Consider the following 17,180-nt stretch of genomic DNA (forward strand, 5'->3'; position numbering starts at 1 on the left):
TCAGCCCCTTGCTCACGAAGATTCTCTCTGCCTTTGCCTTAAAAATATAGGGACGAAGTTCCTGACCCTCAGAGAGGAACCTAAAGCAGAACTGTGGGCCAGCCTACAGCACATGGAGTGCAGAGCTGTTCAAGACTACCATCACTACCATCTTCTTAAGGGCAATTAGTGATGGGTAATAAATATTGAACTTGCTGTGCTTGAACTGGTCTCATCACATGAAAAGATAGAAATAACATAGCATGTTGCAGTCACAGGCTGACTTTTGCAAGCATTAAGCAGTGTCTGTGGCCAAGAACAGACTGATATAGACACCATTCTCCTCTTGTATGGATGTTTGGCCAGCTCTGTTTTGCTTTGACCAATGTGAACAAGGTTGTAGAGTTCAAGAAGCACATCATTATTCAACCCACGGTTATAAAACTTTTAGTAGCGACTTGTTTAATGTCTAGTTTACAGCATCATAGAGACTTAATAACTATAAGGAGAGATTTATTTCAACATCATGGACTTTTATTATTTCATAAAGTACACAACATTGCCAATAATTTACTACCTCTGCTGGTTAGCCAAGGAAGAGTTATTACAATGTTGAAGATGTAAGTTGGGTTTCTGAGCTGCCAGTGATACTGGGATGATGTCATTCTACACGCTGAGACAGCCCCTGATAGGGCACTGGAATAAAAACACAATCAAATGATTAAAATAAACAAATTGTCCTCTCCATCAAGGACCTGAACCCTGATCTCCCACGTGACAGGCAGGGATATTAACCACTAACCTAATGAATAAAACGCAAATGACCTGATCCAGTTTGGAGTCAAATCTACATAATCAGACATGTTACCCAGTGCACCAGCTGAACCACTCAGTCTTCACAATGTCTGTGATCTCTTCCAGACCCTAAAATTCGGAGAACTCTGCATTTCTCCATCTCTGTTTTCTTGTAGGTTCTCTGTTTCCTCCAACAATTAGCCCTTGTATCTTGAGCCAGTTGACCATGATTTCTGGCATTTCTTCCTCAAATCTCTTCACTTTTCTGTCTCGTTCACTCCTCCCTTAAACAAACTGTTTGAAATCCACTTCTTTGTTTGATCTTTTTGCCAAGTCTCATAATATCTCCTGTTGCCTGATTACAATACAGTGAAATGTTGAAGGATGTTATAACATGTTAAATGTACTGTTTGAATGGTGTAGAGTAGCCTAATTTGCAACTCCATTGTGTAACCTGGGGGAATATTTACGCTGTAAAAATCCCTTCCTTCTTCCATTGTGAATGCTCACAATGCAGATTCCAGAATGATTTCTTAATTTTAATTCAAACCATAATTGTTTTTGTGAAACCATTAACAGCTGCCCTGGACGCCACACAGAATTTAGGATTAATTGTCCAATGTAGCGGTGAAAGAATTAGCCCAGTGTTCTAAAATAAAAGCAGGGCAACCTGAACCAGTATTTCCACTCCTGAGAGATTGGCTCCCCCTATCCCCACCTCTCTTCCTGAAGAAGGCTTATACCCAAAATGTTGACTTCCCTACCTCCTGGTGCTGCCTAGCTTACTGTGTTTCTCCAGCCTCCTGCCTGTCTACTTAGGATTCCAGCACCTGCAATTTTTTTTGTGTCGAACTAAGTACCACTGCGAAGTCTCTTCAAAGGATGCCCACTATGAAGAAGTCTGCTTCCTTCAGGCGTGAACTCTGGGTCCATTTGTTACTACCATCCCACTGTGACCCACCACTTGTGTTCACCTATCACTACCTCAGCTTTCCGACCCTCTCCCCACCCATGACCCTCTCCCCAACCATCACCCAGCCCCCACCTTTATCTGCAGCTCCCCGTAGCCCCACCCCCAGTCCTGAGGAAGGGTTGCACCCAAACCGTTGACTTCCCCACGTTCTGATGCTGCCTGCTTGCATGTTCCTCCAGCCTTCTGCTTGCCTACTTTAGATTGAAGGCTCAGTTTGAAGATCTCCCATTGCAGGTTCACGTGAACACTGGCAATTTTGATGGACCATTTGAAATGCCTAGCAAAGTATAAACCTGGTAGTGATGCTCCCTTGAGGAGCAGGGAAGACCATCCAATCTCCATGTGATATTTTCTTCAGCACCGTGGTGGGTCTTGCCTAGGATTCCAGGTGGGGTAGGGTTTAGGTCCCTGAGACCAGAGCTGTGAAGTGGACTAAGTGGACTTTGTCTCAATTTCTTTTTTTTATTGTTTGTCTTTATTATATTATGGTGGAAGCACTGTTATTCGGAACCTTTTATTTTTAAAATTTATTTCTATGATTTTGTACTTTTGAATTTCAGTAATGCTGGACTTTTTCTTTATTTTCTAACCTTTCCCTAAGAACTTGTACTCCAGAATCTGTACCTGGCTAAATATGTACAGAGGAACCTCAATTATCCAAAGGATGCAGGTGGCGAATGTTTCATTCAGTTAATGGAATTCGGGATAATCGAATACCGGATACCGTATGTAACCAAGCTTTGGGAGCTTTGCCAGATAATCTGATATTCGGTTAATCGAATGCTGGATAATTGAGGTTCCTCTCTACCTAAGATGGAGCAGTAAGTGTTGACTTATAAACTTTTTACACTGTACTCACCTGAGTATATGTGACAATAAAGCTAATTCAATTCAATCTACATCATGCCTGCAATGTGTCTTGGTGTGAGATCCGAAGGGTTAATAAGCTGGACGCTGTTAAACTATGCTTAGCTGCTTTGAACTGATGGCTTCAAAATAGACCTGGTCAGGTATGGATGGGTCAGTAATTAAAAATAACATTGCAGCCAATCTGACTAAAGCTTTGTCTAGCATAGTCAGGCACTGTTTGTTTTAGAGCAGAAAGTGCTTGTGTTGAGAAATGTGCCTTGTGACAGATTTCAGCTTCAGGAGTCAGTGGAGCAGGAACTTCGTGTTTATGTTGTGGCTGTGGGGTAATTTACTCTCCTTCAAACTGCGCTGCTGGGCCCCTTGAGAGCAGACTATTTGCTTAGTGTTGGGGAGGGGGCAGGGCGAAAGCATGGACGCAGTTACAAGCAAATGGTAAGAGTAGATTAGATTTGAGTGTTTTGTTACTTGTGGTACACATTGCACCCAAGTTTCAGTTGTCCTCCTTCCCATCGGATGTGTCATGTAAACATCCGAGGACTCAGTTCCACTGGATGTTGACAAATAGGCCAATGTCACAAAGTGGGTGATAAAATTAAGGATACATTTGTCCATGTTAGCCCAGTTCTCTGAACACCAGTGTCCCTACATTTCCCCCCAGTGCCTCCTAAAATGGGTGCCAGAAGGAAAGGTAAGGTGTTCTTACTGGTACGTGTATAGCCAGTTAGGATTCCCTGTTTAGCAACTTCTTCAGTAGAAGGCACCATTAATGACTTCAGTTCCAAATGAGAATAAGGTTCTGTGAACGCAGCATTAACAGAACGTGTAGTTAGTGCTGTAAAGGAAACATTAATCAATTCTTCAGAGCCACAAAATACTTAATGCTAGTTTAAGCCATTGTTCATTTCGCAGTACAATAGGAAAAAGATGACAGAAAATGCATATACTGACTCTCCTGTCCAGGAGGTGGTGTGTGATACATTGACCCTCTTGACCCAGGCAGGGTGATGCAGTATGTTAATCATCCACTGTAAAGGCCGGGGGGGTTGGTGGGGGGAGATTTGAGGGGGGTTGTGTAGTATAATGACTGTAAGGAAGGTGGTACCATGTGTTGACCCCCACCCTGGGGATGTGCGGTATATTGACTTCCCCCACCCTGGGGTGTGCAATATATTCGCCCTGGGTCATGCTGTATATTGACTTTTCCCACCCCAGGGGAGTGCACTGTATTGATGCTCTTGTTCTCAAAATATGATTTGATATGATTTATCTTTAATAAGTCCATGCTAACTCAACAAAATAAACCTGCATTTTCCATGTGACTTAACTTTATCCCAAAGTTTGAAAAAAAATAGCAGGGCCAGCTTGTTAGTTTACAGCCAGTTGGTATCACTTCTCGCTTCTGTATTCAAAGGTTATGAGTTAGACAATAGACAATAGACAATAGATGCAGGAGTAGGCCATTCTGCCCTTCGAGCCTGCACCGCCATTCAATATGATCATGGCTGATCATTCCTAATCAGTATCCTGTTCCAGCCTTATCTCCATACCCCTTGACTCCACTATCTTTAAGAGCTCTATCCAATTCTTTCTTAAAAGAATCCAGAGACTGGGCCTCCACTGCCCTCTGGGGCAGAGCATTCCACACAGCCACCACTCTCTGGGTGAAGAAGTTTCTCCTCATCTCTGTCCTAAATGGTCTACCCCGTATTTTTAAGTTGTGTCCTCTGGTTCGGCACTCCCCCATCAACGGAAATATGTTCCCTCTTGCCAGAGTGTCCAGTCCTTTCATAAGCCTATAAGTTTCAATCAGATCCCCTCTCAGTCTTCTAAACTCAAGGGTATACAAGCCCAGTCGCTTCAGTCTTTCCGTGTAAGGCAATCCTGCCATTCCAGGAATTGACCTCGTGAACCTACGCTGCACTCCCTCAATAGCCAGAATATCTTTCCTCAAATTTGGAGACCAGAACTGTACACAGTACTCCAGGTGTGGTCTCACCAGGGCCCTGTACAGCTGCAGAAGCACCTCTTTGCTTCTATACTCAATCCCTCTTGTTATGAAGGCCAGCATGCTATTAGCCTTCTTCACGACCTGCTGTACCTGCATGCTTGCCTTCATTGACTGGTGGACAAGAACACCCAGATCTCTCTGAACAGCCCCTTTACCTAATTTGATACCATTGAGGTAGTAATCTGCCTTCCTGTTCTTGCCACCAAAGTGGATAACCAGACATTTATCCACATTAAACTGCATCTGCCATGCATCTGCCCACTCACCTAACTTGTCCAGGTCACCCTGTAATCCCCTAACATCCTCATCACATTTCACCCTACCACCTAGCTTTGTGTCATCAGCAAATTTGCTAATGTTATTGTTGATACCATCTTCTATATCATTTACATATATTGTAAAAAGCTGCGGTCCCAGCACGGATCCCTGCGGTACCCCACTGGTCACTGCCTGCCATTTCGAAATGGAGCCGTTAATCACTACCCTTTGTTTCCTATTAGCCAACCAATTCTCTATCCAATCTAGTACTTTGCCCCCAATCCCGTGCGCCCTAATTTTACTCACTAACCTCTTGTGTGGGACTTTATCAAAAGCTTTCTGAAAGTCCAGGTACACTACATCCACTGGATCTCCCTCGTCCATCTTCCGAGTTACATCCTCAAAAAATTCAAGAAGATTAGTCAAGCATGATTTCCCCTTCATAAATCCATGCTGACTCTGTCCTATCCTGTTACTATTATCCAGATGTGCCGTAATTTCATCCTTTATAATAGACTCCAGCATCTTTCCCACCACTGAGGTCAGACTAACTGGTCTATAATTTCCTGCTTTCTCCCGCCCACCCTTCTTAAAAAGTGGCACAACATTAGCCGCCCTCCAATCCTCAGGAACCAACCCCGATTCTATTGAACTCTGGAAAATAATCACCAGCGCATCCACGATTTCCCGAGCCACCTCCTTTAGTACCCTGGGATGCAGGCCATCAGGTCCTGGAGACTTATCAACCTTCAGACCTAACAGTCTCTCCAACACCAAATCCTGGTAAATAGAAATTCCCTTAAGTTCAGGTCCTTCAGCCACTGTTACCTCAGGGAGATTGCTTGTGTCTTCCACAGTGAACACAGATCTGAAGTACCCATTTAATTCCTCTGCCATTTCTTCGTTCCCAGTAATATATTCCCCTGCTTCTGTCTTCAAGGGCCCAATTTTTGTCCTAACCATTTTTTTGCCTTGGACATACCTAAAAAAGCTTTTACTATCCTCCTTTATATTCTTGGCCAGTTTACCTTCGTACCTCATTTTTTCTCTGCGTATTTCCTTCTTACTAATCCTCTGTTGTTCTTTAAAAGCTTCCCAGTCCTCCGTTTTCCCGCTTATCTTCGCTAAGTTATACTTTTTCTCTTTTAACCTTATATGTTTCTTTACTTCCCTTGTCAGCCACGGCCGCCCATGTCTCCTCCTGGGATCTTTCTTCCTTTTAGGAATGAACTGATCCTGCATCTTCTGCATTATACACAGAAATATCCGCCATTGTTCCTCCACGGTCTTCCCTGTTAAGGTATTAAACCATTGAACTTTGGCCAGTTGCTCCCTCATAGCTCCATATTTCCCTTTATTCAACTGAAATATTGTCACTTCAGATTGTACCCACTCCCTCTCAAATTGCAGATTGAAGCTTATTGTATTATGGTCACATGGTGACCATTGTATTATGGTCACTCTGACATTATGGTCAGAGTTCGAGTCTCTGACCTGACAAATGAACCCCTGATCCAGGCTGTCACTGGGGCAGTATTGAGGGAATGCTACACTCCTGGGGACCTTTCAGAAAAGCTCTTATACCAGGGCAGCTCTCTCAGATGGATATGGAAGGTGAACTGGTTGTTATCACATTGCTGTTGGTGGAAACTTTCTGTGTATAAATTGGCTGTTGCATTTCCTAAGTTGCAACAGCAACAGCATTTATTGACAGCAAGTCGTTCGAGACATCCTGAAATTGTGAGAGTTCCTGTAAAAAGTGCAAATTGTTCTCTTGCTGTTACTGATATTTTATTGGAGTCTTTTCTGTTCTGTCTCACAGCGGTGCCCCTTGGTATCATTGTCATCCCTGGCGACAGTGACCTGGAGATCTGCCGCACCCATATTGAAAGGCTTCAGGAGGTACGTTCTAAAGCATTTGCTTATCACTCAGGCAGGAAAAATTTACGGTTGCAGTGAGATATGCTCTTGCTAACAATGCAAGTCATCTTTAATTGGAATTGATAGAGAAGTCTCTGGAGAAGCAGAAAACTTAATATTCTGTATTACTGTTTGAAGTGATTGTCAGTGCGATTGAGGACCGCATGGTGGCATGATAGTTAGCACTACTGCCTCACATTGCCAGGGACCTAGGTTTAATTCCAGTCTTGGGCAACTGTGCAGATTCCATACAGAGAGTCTCCACATGTCTGCATGGATTTACTCCGGGTGCTCTGATTTATTCCCACAGTCCAAAAATGTACAGGTTAGGTGGATTGGCCATTTTAATTTGCCCATAGTGTCCAGGGGTATGCAGGTTAGGTGGATTGGTCATGGAAGATGCAGGGTTACAAGAGATGGGGTAGGGGAGTGGGACTGGGTGGGATGCTCTTTGAAGGGTCACTGTGGACTTGGGCTGAATAGCCTGCTTCCACACTGTAGGGATTCTCTTGAGCTCAGAGCAGTACTGTTGAAATGTGAGTCTCTGAATGATTCAGGAAAATTAGAGATGAGAAGGTTGTCACCAGCCCATTAGAGGCAGGGAACACCTTGGCTCAGATGTGGTATCCTACTGACAGTTCGTCACCCTGCAATACAGTTACATAAGAATCAAAGGAGACCACTCAGCCCCTTATGCCTATTTGTAATGTGAGCCTGTCTTTTATGGTCCTGAGCAAAGGCCAATTCCTTCTCAGAAGGAAAACTGGTTAAGAGAAATGTCAGCCCAGAAACTGCGCTTTTGTAGTCTTGGGAAGAGTTGACCATGTGAGTTCTTGTTGTTGTGTGGTATACAACCAGTGGGCATTGACTGGATTAAAAAAAAAACGAATGTAGCTTAAATTTTCCAACTGATGAAGAAAAGCATCTGTAAATTCAATCTAAAGTAACAACTTGTTTCAATTTTCCTTCAGCCATTTTAAACCTATTCCCTGCCCTCTTTCTGAAGGTCCCTCCTGTTCCCAGACGTCTGATCAATGATGCCATTTTTGAAAAGATGGTCCCTGGTCAAAATGTTTCACTTAAGAAAATATGAAGCAGCAGAAGCAGAGTTTCACTCACTCTGGTGGAACTCCTGGAAATGTAACTGAGCGGGCAGACAAAGCAGGGTCCCTAAAGATATCCTCTGATTAGGGGAGAGAATGATTCTGTCCAAATGTTGGCCTCTGGCTGTCTTTTGAGCAGCACTTTGAGATAACAAAGTGCAGGAAGAACAGGGATAGCAGTCAGGGAATGATCTTTCTTTGGAACATGTCACTTAATGGATGTGAATAGTGTTTTATCTACTTTCTGGCCTGGAGGAATTGCTTGCTTATTTGTTTTTTACAATTAATATGTATTGACATTAAGGTAATTGAGTGTTGGTTCAAATAATATAGTTCCATTATTTTTATGAAAATATTTTTAGTGTGACAAGAGTTCTAGCAATTCGAGACCTTTGAAAAAGGAATTATTTTTATGTCTATGTGTGCTTTTGTTTTAATTTGCACATCTAAGAGGTGGCTGGATAGCAGGCAGAGTGCAGGGACAAGTGCAGAATGTTTATTTGGCAGCTCGTAGCAAAGTTCTCCCGGGATTGGCATTAGGTTTCGTGCTTTTTTTGATATCTCGGGTTGTGGACTTGGTTATGGTGGCATTTAATGTTTGCAGATACTCCAAAGCTTGGCAAGGTAGTAAACAGTGAAGAGGACAGTGCAGATGCCTGGGGAACAGACAAATTGATAAAATGCTCAAACATGCGGTGGAGAAATGGGACTGATTTTGAAGGAAGAATAAAAAGTAAAAACAAAATGGTGCAATTTTAAGAGGTAAATGGGGAGACAGAGACCAGATTTCATTTATGGTGACAGAACATTTTGGTAAAACTGTTGTTATAATGTGACCTTCTTAACTTTATAACTAGAAAATAGAGCACAGAAGCAAGGAAGTTATGGTAAAGATTATAAAAATCTGGTTTGACCTCATCTGACGTATTATATTCAGTTGTTGGCACCACTCTTTGGGAGAGAGTGGAGATTTGTTTATCCAGAAGTCTGAGGACTAACAGGGCTTGCTGTCATAGTTCTCCTTTCGAGTAGAGAAGGTTACGGAGAGAGTTGAAAGTGATGTTCACATTGTACTGAAAAGGATTAGCATCCCAACTAACTACATGGTGCTGATAGAGAAAGATTGCAGTTGTAGAATTAGCTAGATGCTTCATTTCATATACTGGATCATGCAGAATCGCTCATTTGGTGAGGAGAGAGCTTTAGTTTTGTAGATAATTATCAGGTCATCAGGTTTGCTGTTGACCTGGGGTAACTCTGCATTCAGTGGTCAGGCTGCTGGAAGGTTTCTCCTCCCTTTTCCTTGTGCTCAGCTGGAATTGTGTGGATTGGTGACCACTTCACTGAAAGGTTGCATCTGTTGCGGTTAATTTTAGATCTTGTGATGTGTGCAGTCCAGGCAGGATGATGCCAAAATTGCCGAGGCAGATACGTAAATGTTCCTGTGCCAGCTGTGACTCAAGCTGACATCTCATGGTTGCCGAGAGCCAAACTTACAGACCCATGCCAGCAACATGCAGTCCGTATCCTGCCAAAGCTGCCTTAAGTTCTCAATCACTGCCCTTCCTACTCCATATCTCTTGTCAGACACTGCATAGTGTCTATTGCCCAGAAGGTAATGCAGCTGCACAGCTGGGATCCACAGCCTGATTCCTTAAAATACCTCAGTCTGGCGACCCTTACATGTTGCTGACAGGAAATTTCTACCATATTATTTAGAGCTGATACTTGTGTCGGTATTCTTTTTAAAATAAAATCCTATTGTGACGGGGGCAGCCGTTATCCCCGAATTACTGATGCAATGCAAACTGTTCTGCTCTTTCACAGGATTTACCCCTGGTTCATCCCTCCCTCCAGCGTTTGGTGCTGCAGGTTTGTGATCCAGGGATGCAATTTAATAACGTGCTGACCTTTGTATATTGTTGTCTAATGCTGTTCCTGTTCTGAGTGTAAAACACACCTGCAGGCATGCTGTGACTGCTCTTATGATTTATGTATCGTGTTTGCATGTAAAGAATGTGAATTTGTAATCTGTCTGTGAGGGGCTTGGTAGCCATCAGCCCTCTGGTATAAAATCAGTAAGAACATTGCAAGATAATCCTTTAGGTCTTTTTAAAACAAATGCCCTCTATAGTAGAATAAAACATGTTGGTGTAAAAATAAAGACAAAGATCACAAACATTTAGGAATTAATTGTCGATCCTCCCTCCAAAGCTCCTTTCTCCACAGTGTCACAGTATTAATGGCTGAGCTGTTGATGTAGTTCATCAATGGGCCTGCTCACCTAACGATGCTTCAGTCTCACCTCGATTGACTGGAAGAGATGAGTGCTGTAGCCAGATTCTCTCGTAGAATCACAGATGCCTGACTGCAAAGTCAGGGTTTGCTTCTTCAGGTTCATGGATCCAACCAGCTGTTTTCTTGAAAACGCGCAGCTCCTCACGTCAGGCTTAGCTGTTTAATTTAGTGAAAGTTCTTGGCCTTGTTTTTATTGGTGTTCACTCTCTGTCTGAGCATGGTCTCTTTATTGGTGATGCTGGTTTGTTTTGTCCTCCTGCCCTTGGTGTTTGTCTCAGAAATTATGTTCCTTTTACTGAGCTGTCTGAGGTGGGGCTCGAATTCCGCACTCACTCTCTTACTCAGCTGGAAACACTACCACTAAAGGAAAGGCTTGCTCCGTTATGCAAGTGTCTTCTCAAATAACATTCTTGCAACTCTTAACTGGTTCCTTTCCCCTCTGTTAACAGGAGGATGATGGCACCAAGTCTAGAACCTTGTCTTCACAGAAGCTATCACCTAAATGGTGTTTTCTGGACTGTAAGTATCCATTTGAAATTGATGATAAATGTGGAAGTGTTCCAGTGTAATTGTATCATCCAAATATTTAATCGTTTAGAAGATACTGTAAAGATTAATTTTTTGTGCTATTCTTGACAATGGGATCACCGTTACAGCACACTGGTCGTGTACAAGACAATTCCAAGCGAATAAGCTGTTAGACCAAGGAATTAAAAAAATGTAAACATGTGGGCTCTTTAAAGGAGAATTTCAGCAGAATAACCTGATGAATGCTGGGATCACTGCGATAGAGGGCAGACAGCACTATTCCCTGAGTGGCTCTGTGGTTCTGCAATTGGTGTTAATGATCCGGAAATAAAAACAGGTAAGTAGTGTGGCAGCCACTACTGAACATCAACCTGAATTGTGGAGGACCTTACCATCCAGAGTTTGTTTCTTGACCCAACTGACAATGTGCATCACAGAAACAAATTACTCCAGCAAGAAAATACTCAAAAATTGCCGCATTAGCAGGGCTCCTGTACAGACCATACCTTCAACAGCAAAATTTAGAATTTATTCTGATTTGAAGCTGTATGAAGAGATGAGGGTATGTGGGAGTATTCCTTTATTATCACTCACAGAGCAGTTGAACTTGAAATTATTCAGATCTCTCAAAGATGGTGCCAAAGGATGTTGCAGGTTACAGAGGAAAATAGATAAGCAGCAGATCTGGGCTGAGAGGTGGCAAATGGATTTTACTGTGGAAAAGTGTGAGGTGATTCACTTTGGAAGGAGTAACAGGAACAAAGTGTACTGGGCTAATGGTAAGATTCTTGGTAGTGTAGATGAGCAGAGAGATCTCGGTGTCCATTTACATAGATCCCTTGAAGTTGCCACCCAGGTTGATAGCGTTGTTAAGAAGGCATATGGTGTGTTAGCTTTTATTGGTAGAGGAATTAAGTTTCAGAGCCACGAGGTCATGCTGCAGCTATACAAAACACTATTGCGTACAGTTCTAGTCACTTCATTATAAGAAGGATGTGGAAGCCTTTGGAAAGGGTTCAGAGGAGATTTATTAGGATGTTGTCTGGTATGGAGGGAAGACTTTATGAGGAAAGGCTGAGGGACTTGAGGCTGTTTTTGTTAGAGAGAAGAAGGTTGAGAGGTGACTTAATTGAGACATTTAAGATAATTAGGGTGGACAGTGAGGGTTTCTTTCCTCGGATAGTGATGGCTAGCATGAGGGAACATAGCTTTAACTTGAGGGGTGATAAGATGTCGGACAGAAGTCAGAGGTAGTTCCTTTACTCAGAGAATAGTAATGGGCCCGCAACAGTAGTAGATTTGCCAACTTTAAGGGCATTTAAGGGGTCATTGGATATACATATGGATGAAAATGGAATAGTGTAAGAAAGATAGGCTTCAGATTGGTTCAATAGGTCGGCGCAGCATCGAGGGCCTGTACTGCACTGTAATGTTCTATGTTCTAAGAGTTTAATGAAAGAGGAAGGTTATGCTGTGCTTACTCAGTGCCTTGCCAATGCCACGAAGTGAAGCTTCACACACAGCTACGAGATGGGGTTATTCACAAAGCTTGATGTGGGGGGGCGTAAGTTGCAGACTCTGTAAGGGAAGGAAGTGACATTGTATTTAAGCAGGATTTTTGATAAAGTACCACATGTCAGGGAGGTTAATAGCGTCCATTTTGTTGAGGGTATGATATTAGCATGGGTATAAGACTGGCTGACTTATACGAGGCAGTTGGGAGAAAGGGACATTTTCAGGATGGTGATCTGTTACACGTGAAGTGCCACAGGGACCAGTACTGAGGATGTTGTTATTTAGAAATACGTTGATGATTTAGAATTAGGTTATTTGGCCTATCGAGTCCACACTGATCCTCTGAAGAAGCATCCCACCAAATCCAACCCTGTCACTGTAACTCTGCATTTCCCATGGCTATCCCATCTAACCTACGCATCACCTGAACACTATGAGCAATTTAGAATGCCCTATACACCTAACCTGCACATCCTTGCACTATGGGAGGAACCCGGAGTACCCAGAGGAAACCCACACAGATAAGAGGACAGTGTGAAAACTCCACACACAGTCGCCTGAGGGTGGAATTGAACCATGTCCCCCAGCACTTTGAGGCAGCAATGCTAACCACTGAACCATGAATGCTGGTTGGACAACCAAAGTGAATATACTGAAGGCATGTTTGTGGATGACCTGAATATCGGTAGGAAGGCAAGTGGTGAGGATGACAGAATCTGCAGTGGAATATAAACAGGTCAAACAAATAGGCAAAGACTTGGCACATGAAATATAATGTGGGAAAATAGGAGATTACACACTTTGGCAAGAATAATGAAAGTGCTGAATATTATTTAGATGGAGAAAGACTACAGGGAAAAAAAGGAATGTGAGGGTCCTAGCGCATGAGTCACAAAAAGCTAGTAACCAAGTTCAGATAATAGGTAAAGTAAGTGAGATGTTAGCCTTTATTTCAAAGGAAATGGAGTACAAAAACAGGGAAATCTTGTGAAAACTAAACTAACTTTTTAGTACTAGTACTAGTTTAGTACTAGTCAAATCATAGCTGGAATACTATTAATAGCTTTGGTCTCTTTATCTAGGGAAAGATATACTGCCATTGGAGGTAATCCAGAGAGGGTTTATGAAGGTGTACCAAGTGTGATCTTATAGAACACAAGACAATACAGCACAGTACAGGCCCTTCAGCCCTCGATGTTGTGTTGGCCTTTTATCCTACTCTAATATCAGACTAACATTGTGCAATATTCCATGTGCCTATCCACCAACCTTTGTGTCAGAGGCAAACCCACCCTTCCACTTCCTCATCCAAGTCATTTTGCAAAATCACAAAGAGCAGAGGTCCCAGAACTGATCTCTGCGGAACGCCACTGGTCATCCAGCTCCAGGCTGAATACTTTCCATCTACTACCTACCTCTGTCTTCAATGGGCCAGCCAATTCTGTATCCAGACAGCCAGATTTCCCTGTATCCCATGCCTCCTTACTTTCTCAATGAGCCTCCCATGGGAGGGCTTGCTTAAAATCCATGTACACCACATCCACTGCTCCACCTTCATCAATGTGTTTTGTCACATCCTCAAAGAATTCAGTGAGGCTTGTGAGGCATTACCTGCCCCTCACAAAGTCATGTTGACTATCTCTAATCAAAATATGGTTTTCCAAGTAATCATGAATCCTGTCTCAGAATCCTCTCTCGTACTTTGCCCACCACTGATGTAAGACTGACTGGTCTGTAATTCCCAGAATTATCCCTATTCCCTTTCTTGAACAAGGGAATAATATTTGCCATCCTTCAATCATCTGACGTTACTCCAGTGGACAGTCAGGATGCCAAGATCATCACAGCAATCTCTTCCCTCACTTCCTGTAGTAACCTAGGGTATATCCTCTCTGGCTCAGAGGATTTATCTATCTTTATGTTTTTCAAAATTTTCAGCACATCCTCCTTCCTAACGTCAATCTGTTCTAGCATATCAATCCGATTCACTTTGTCCTCAGGAACATCAAAGTCCTCTCAGTAGTGAATACTAAAGCAAAGTATTCATTAGGAACCTCCTTACTTCCTTCCACTCTCATTCCCTCCACTATCCCTGATCAGTCCTACCCTCACTCTAGCCATCTTCTTGTTCCCCACATAAGTGTAGAACGCCTTAAAGTTTTCCTTAATCCTACCCACTATGTTTTTTATCATCATGCTCCCTTCCAGTTCTCCTAAGTCCATTCTACAGTTGCTTCCTGGCTACCTTGTAATCCTCTAAAGCCCTATCTGATCCTTGCCTCCTCAACTTTAAATAAGCTTCCTTCTTCCTCTTGACTAGATGTTCCACATCCCTGTTACCCATAGTTCTTTCAACCTACCATCCTTTCCTTGCCTCAGTGGGACAAACCTGTCCAGAACTATAAGCAAGTGCTTCCTAAACAACTTGCACATTTCTGACACGCATTTCCCCAAGAACATCTCCCAATTTAGGCACCCAAGATCCTGCCTAATAGCATTGTAATTCCTTCTCCCCCAATTAAATACTTTCCCATACCATCTGCTCCTATCCCTCTCCATGAGTATAGTAAAGGTCAGGCAGTAGTGATCACTATCACTGAAATGCTCTCCCACTGAGAGATCTGACACCTGACCTCGTTTATTGCCAAGCACTAAATCCAATATGGCTGCCCCTCAAGAAGGCCTATCTACATATTGAGTCAGGTACCCTTCCTGACACATACTGCTTCAGCCAAACTATTTGAACTGAGTAGGTTCCAATCAATATTAGGGAAGTTAAAGTCACCCATGACAACAACCCTGTTACTTTTGCACATTTCCAAAATCTGCCTCCCAATCTGCTCCTCCCTGTCTTTGTTGCTATTAGGGGGCTTGTTGAAAACATCCAATAAAGTGACTGCTCCTTTCCTGTTTCTGACTTCTATGCAGAGACAAACCCTCCTCAATGACCTCCCATTCTGCAGCTGTGATACTATCCCTGATTAGCAATGCAACTCTTCTACCTCTTCCAAGTCTCCGTAATGGCCACAAGTACTGATCCATTCAATCACCTTAATTCCTGATACTACTTGTGTTAAAATAGACACAATTCAACCATCACACTGATTGCACCTTTGCCCTATCAAATGGTTATCCCTCCTCACAGACTCTCTGCACACTGTATCTGGCTGTTCACCACCTACCCCAGCATCTGGTCCATAGTTCAGGTACCCGCCAGCCACCCTAGTTTATATCCTCCGAAAGAGCTCTAGCAAACCTCCCACCCAGGATATTGGTGCCCCTCCAGTTCAGGTGCAACCCGTCCTTCTTGTACAGGTCCCACCTTCCCCACAAGGTATCCCAATGATCCACATATGCGAGCATAAAAGTTAGTAAGTTTGCAAATGACACCAAAATTGGAGTTGTAGTGGACAGTGAAGAAGGTTACTTCAGATTACAACACGATCTGGACCAGATGGGCCAATGGGCTGAGAAGTGGCAGATGGCATTTAATTCAGATAAATGCGAGGTGCTGCATTTTGAGAAAGCAAATCTGAGCAGGACCTATGCACTTAATGGTAAGGTCCTAGGGAGTGTTGCTGAACAAAGAGACCTTGGAGTGCAGGTTCATAGCTCCTTCAAAGTGGAGTCGCAGGTAGATAGGTTAGTGAAGAAGGCGTTTGGTATGCTTTCCTTTATTGGACAGAGTATTGAGTACACGAGTTGGGACCTTCATGTTGCAGCTGCACAGGACATTGGTTAAGCCACTGTTGGAATATTGCATGCAATTCTGGTCTCCTTCTTATGGGAAAGATGTTGTGAAACTTGAAAGGGTTCAGAAAAGATTTTTTAGATTAGATTAGATTACTTACAGTGTGGAAACAGGCCCTTCGGCCCAACAAGTCAGCACTGACCCTCTGAAAACCAACCCACCCAGACCCATTCCCCTACATTTATCCCTTCACCTAATACTATGAGCAATTGAGCATGGCCAATTGACCTAACCTGCACATTTTTGGACCATGAGAGGATACCGGAGCACCCGGAGGAAACCCACGCAGACACGGGGAGAATGTGCAACCTCCACATGGACAGTTGCCTGAGGTGGGAATTGAACCTGGGTCTCTGGCACTGTGAGGCAGCAGTGCTAACCACTATGCCACTGTGCTGCCCAACTGTGCCACCATTGCCACCCATTACAAGGATGTTGCCAGGGTTGGAGTATTTGAGCTATAGGGAGAGGCTGAACAGGCTGGGGCTGTTTTCTCTGGAGCGTCGGAGGCTGAGGGGTGACCCTATAGAGGTTTACAAAGTTATGAGGGGCATGGATAGGGTAAATAGGCAAGTCTTTTCCCTGGGTGGGGGAGTCCAGAACTAGTGGGCATAGGTTTAGGGTGAGAGGGGAATGTTATAAAAGAGACCTGAAGGGCAACTTTTTCACACAGAGGGTGGTGCGTGTGTAGAATGAACTGCCAGAGGAAGTGGTGGAGGTTAAAGGCATTTGGATGGGTATATGATTAGGAAGGGTTTAGAGGGATATGGGCCGGGTGCTGGCAGGTGGGACTAGATTGGCTTGGGATATCTGGTTGGCATGAACGGGTTGGACCGAAGGGTCTGTTTCCATGCTGTACATCTCTATGACTCTATAACTTTATTGAAACTTACAAGATCGTGTGTCTGTGCGTGTGGGGGGTGGAGGGGGGAGGGGAGGGGAGGCTGATGATAGAGTAGATGTGGAGAGGTTTTTTGCCCTTGTGGGAGGGTCTAGGACTAGAGGGCAAAATCTCAGAGTAAGGAGACCTGGATTTAAAAGAGGAGATAAGGAGGATTTTTTTCTCTCAGAGGAAGCTAGTGTAATTCTTTACCACAAAGGGCTATTGAAGTTGGGTCATTAAATATATTCAAGGCTGAGAAAGGCAGATTTTTAATTAGTTATGGAATCTTTGGGGAAAAG

General features: G+C 43.4%; 1 protein-coding gene across 10 annotated transcripts in view; it reads left to right on the forward strand.

Annotated features, from left to right (window-relative positions):
• The window catches only part of dgkza (diacylglycerol kinase, zeta a), a 790,120-nt gene that overhangs the window by 538,619 nt on the left and 234,321 nt on the right, over nucleotides 1–17,180 (forward strand). For 9 of the 10 annotated variants that reach the window (XM_072591939.1, XM_072591942.1, XM_072591938.1 and 6 more), the window contains 3 exons: nucleotides 6,706–6,785; nucleotides 9,734–9,778; nucleotides 10,654–10,723. In XM_072591939.1, the coding sequence (XP_072448040.1) occupies nucleotides 6,706–6,785; nucleotides 9,734–9,778; nucleotides 10,654–10,723 (195 nt within the window). The remainder of the gene's footprint in view (nucleotides 1–6,705; nucleotides 6,786–9,733; nucleotides 9,779–10,653; nucleotides 10,724–17,180) is intronic. The other variant, XM_072591935.1, reaches the window with a different exon arrangement.

This window comes from Chiloscyllium punctatum, chromosome 22 (assembly GCF_047496795.1).
Source record: "Chiloscyllium punctatum isolate Juve2018m chromosome 22, sChiPun1.3, whole genome shotgun sequence".
In the NCBI taxonomy this organism is placed as follows: Eukaryota; Metazoa; Chordata; class Chondrichthyes; order Orectolobiformes; family Hemiscylliidae; genus Chiloscyllium; species Chiloscyllium punctatum.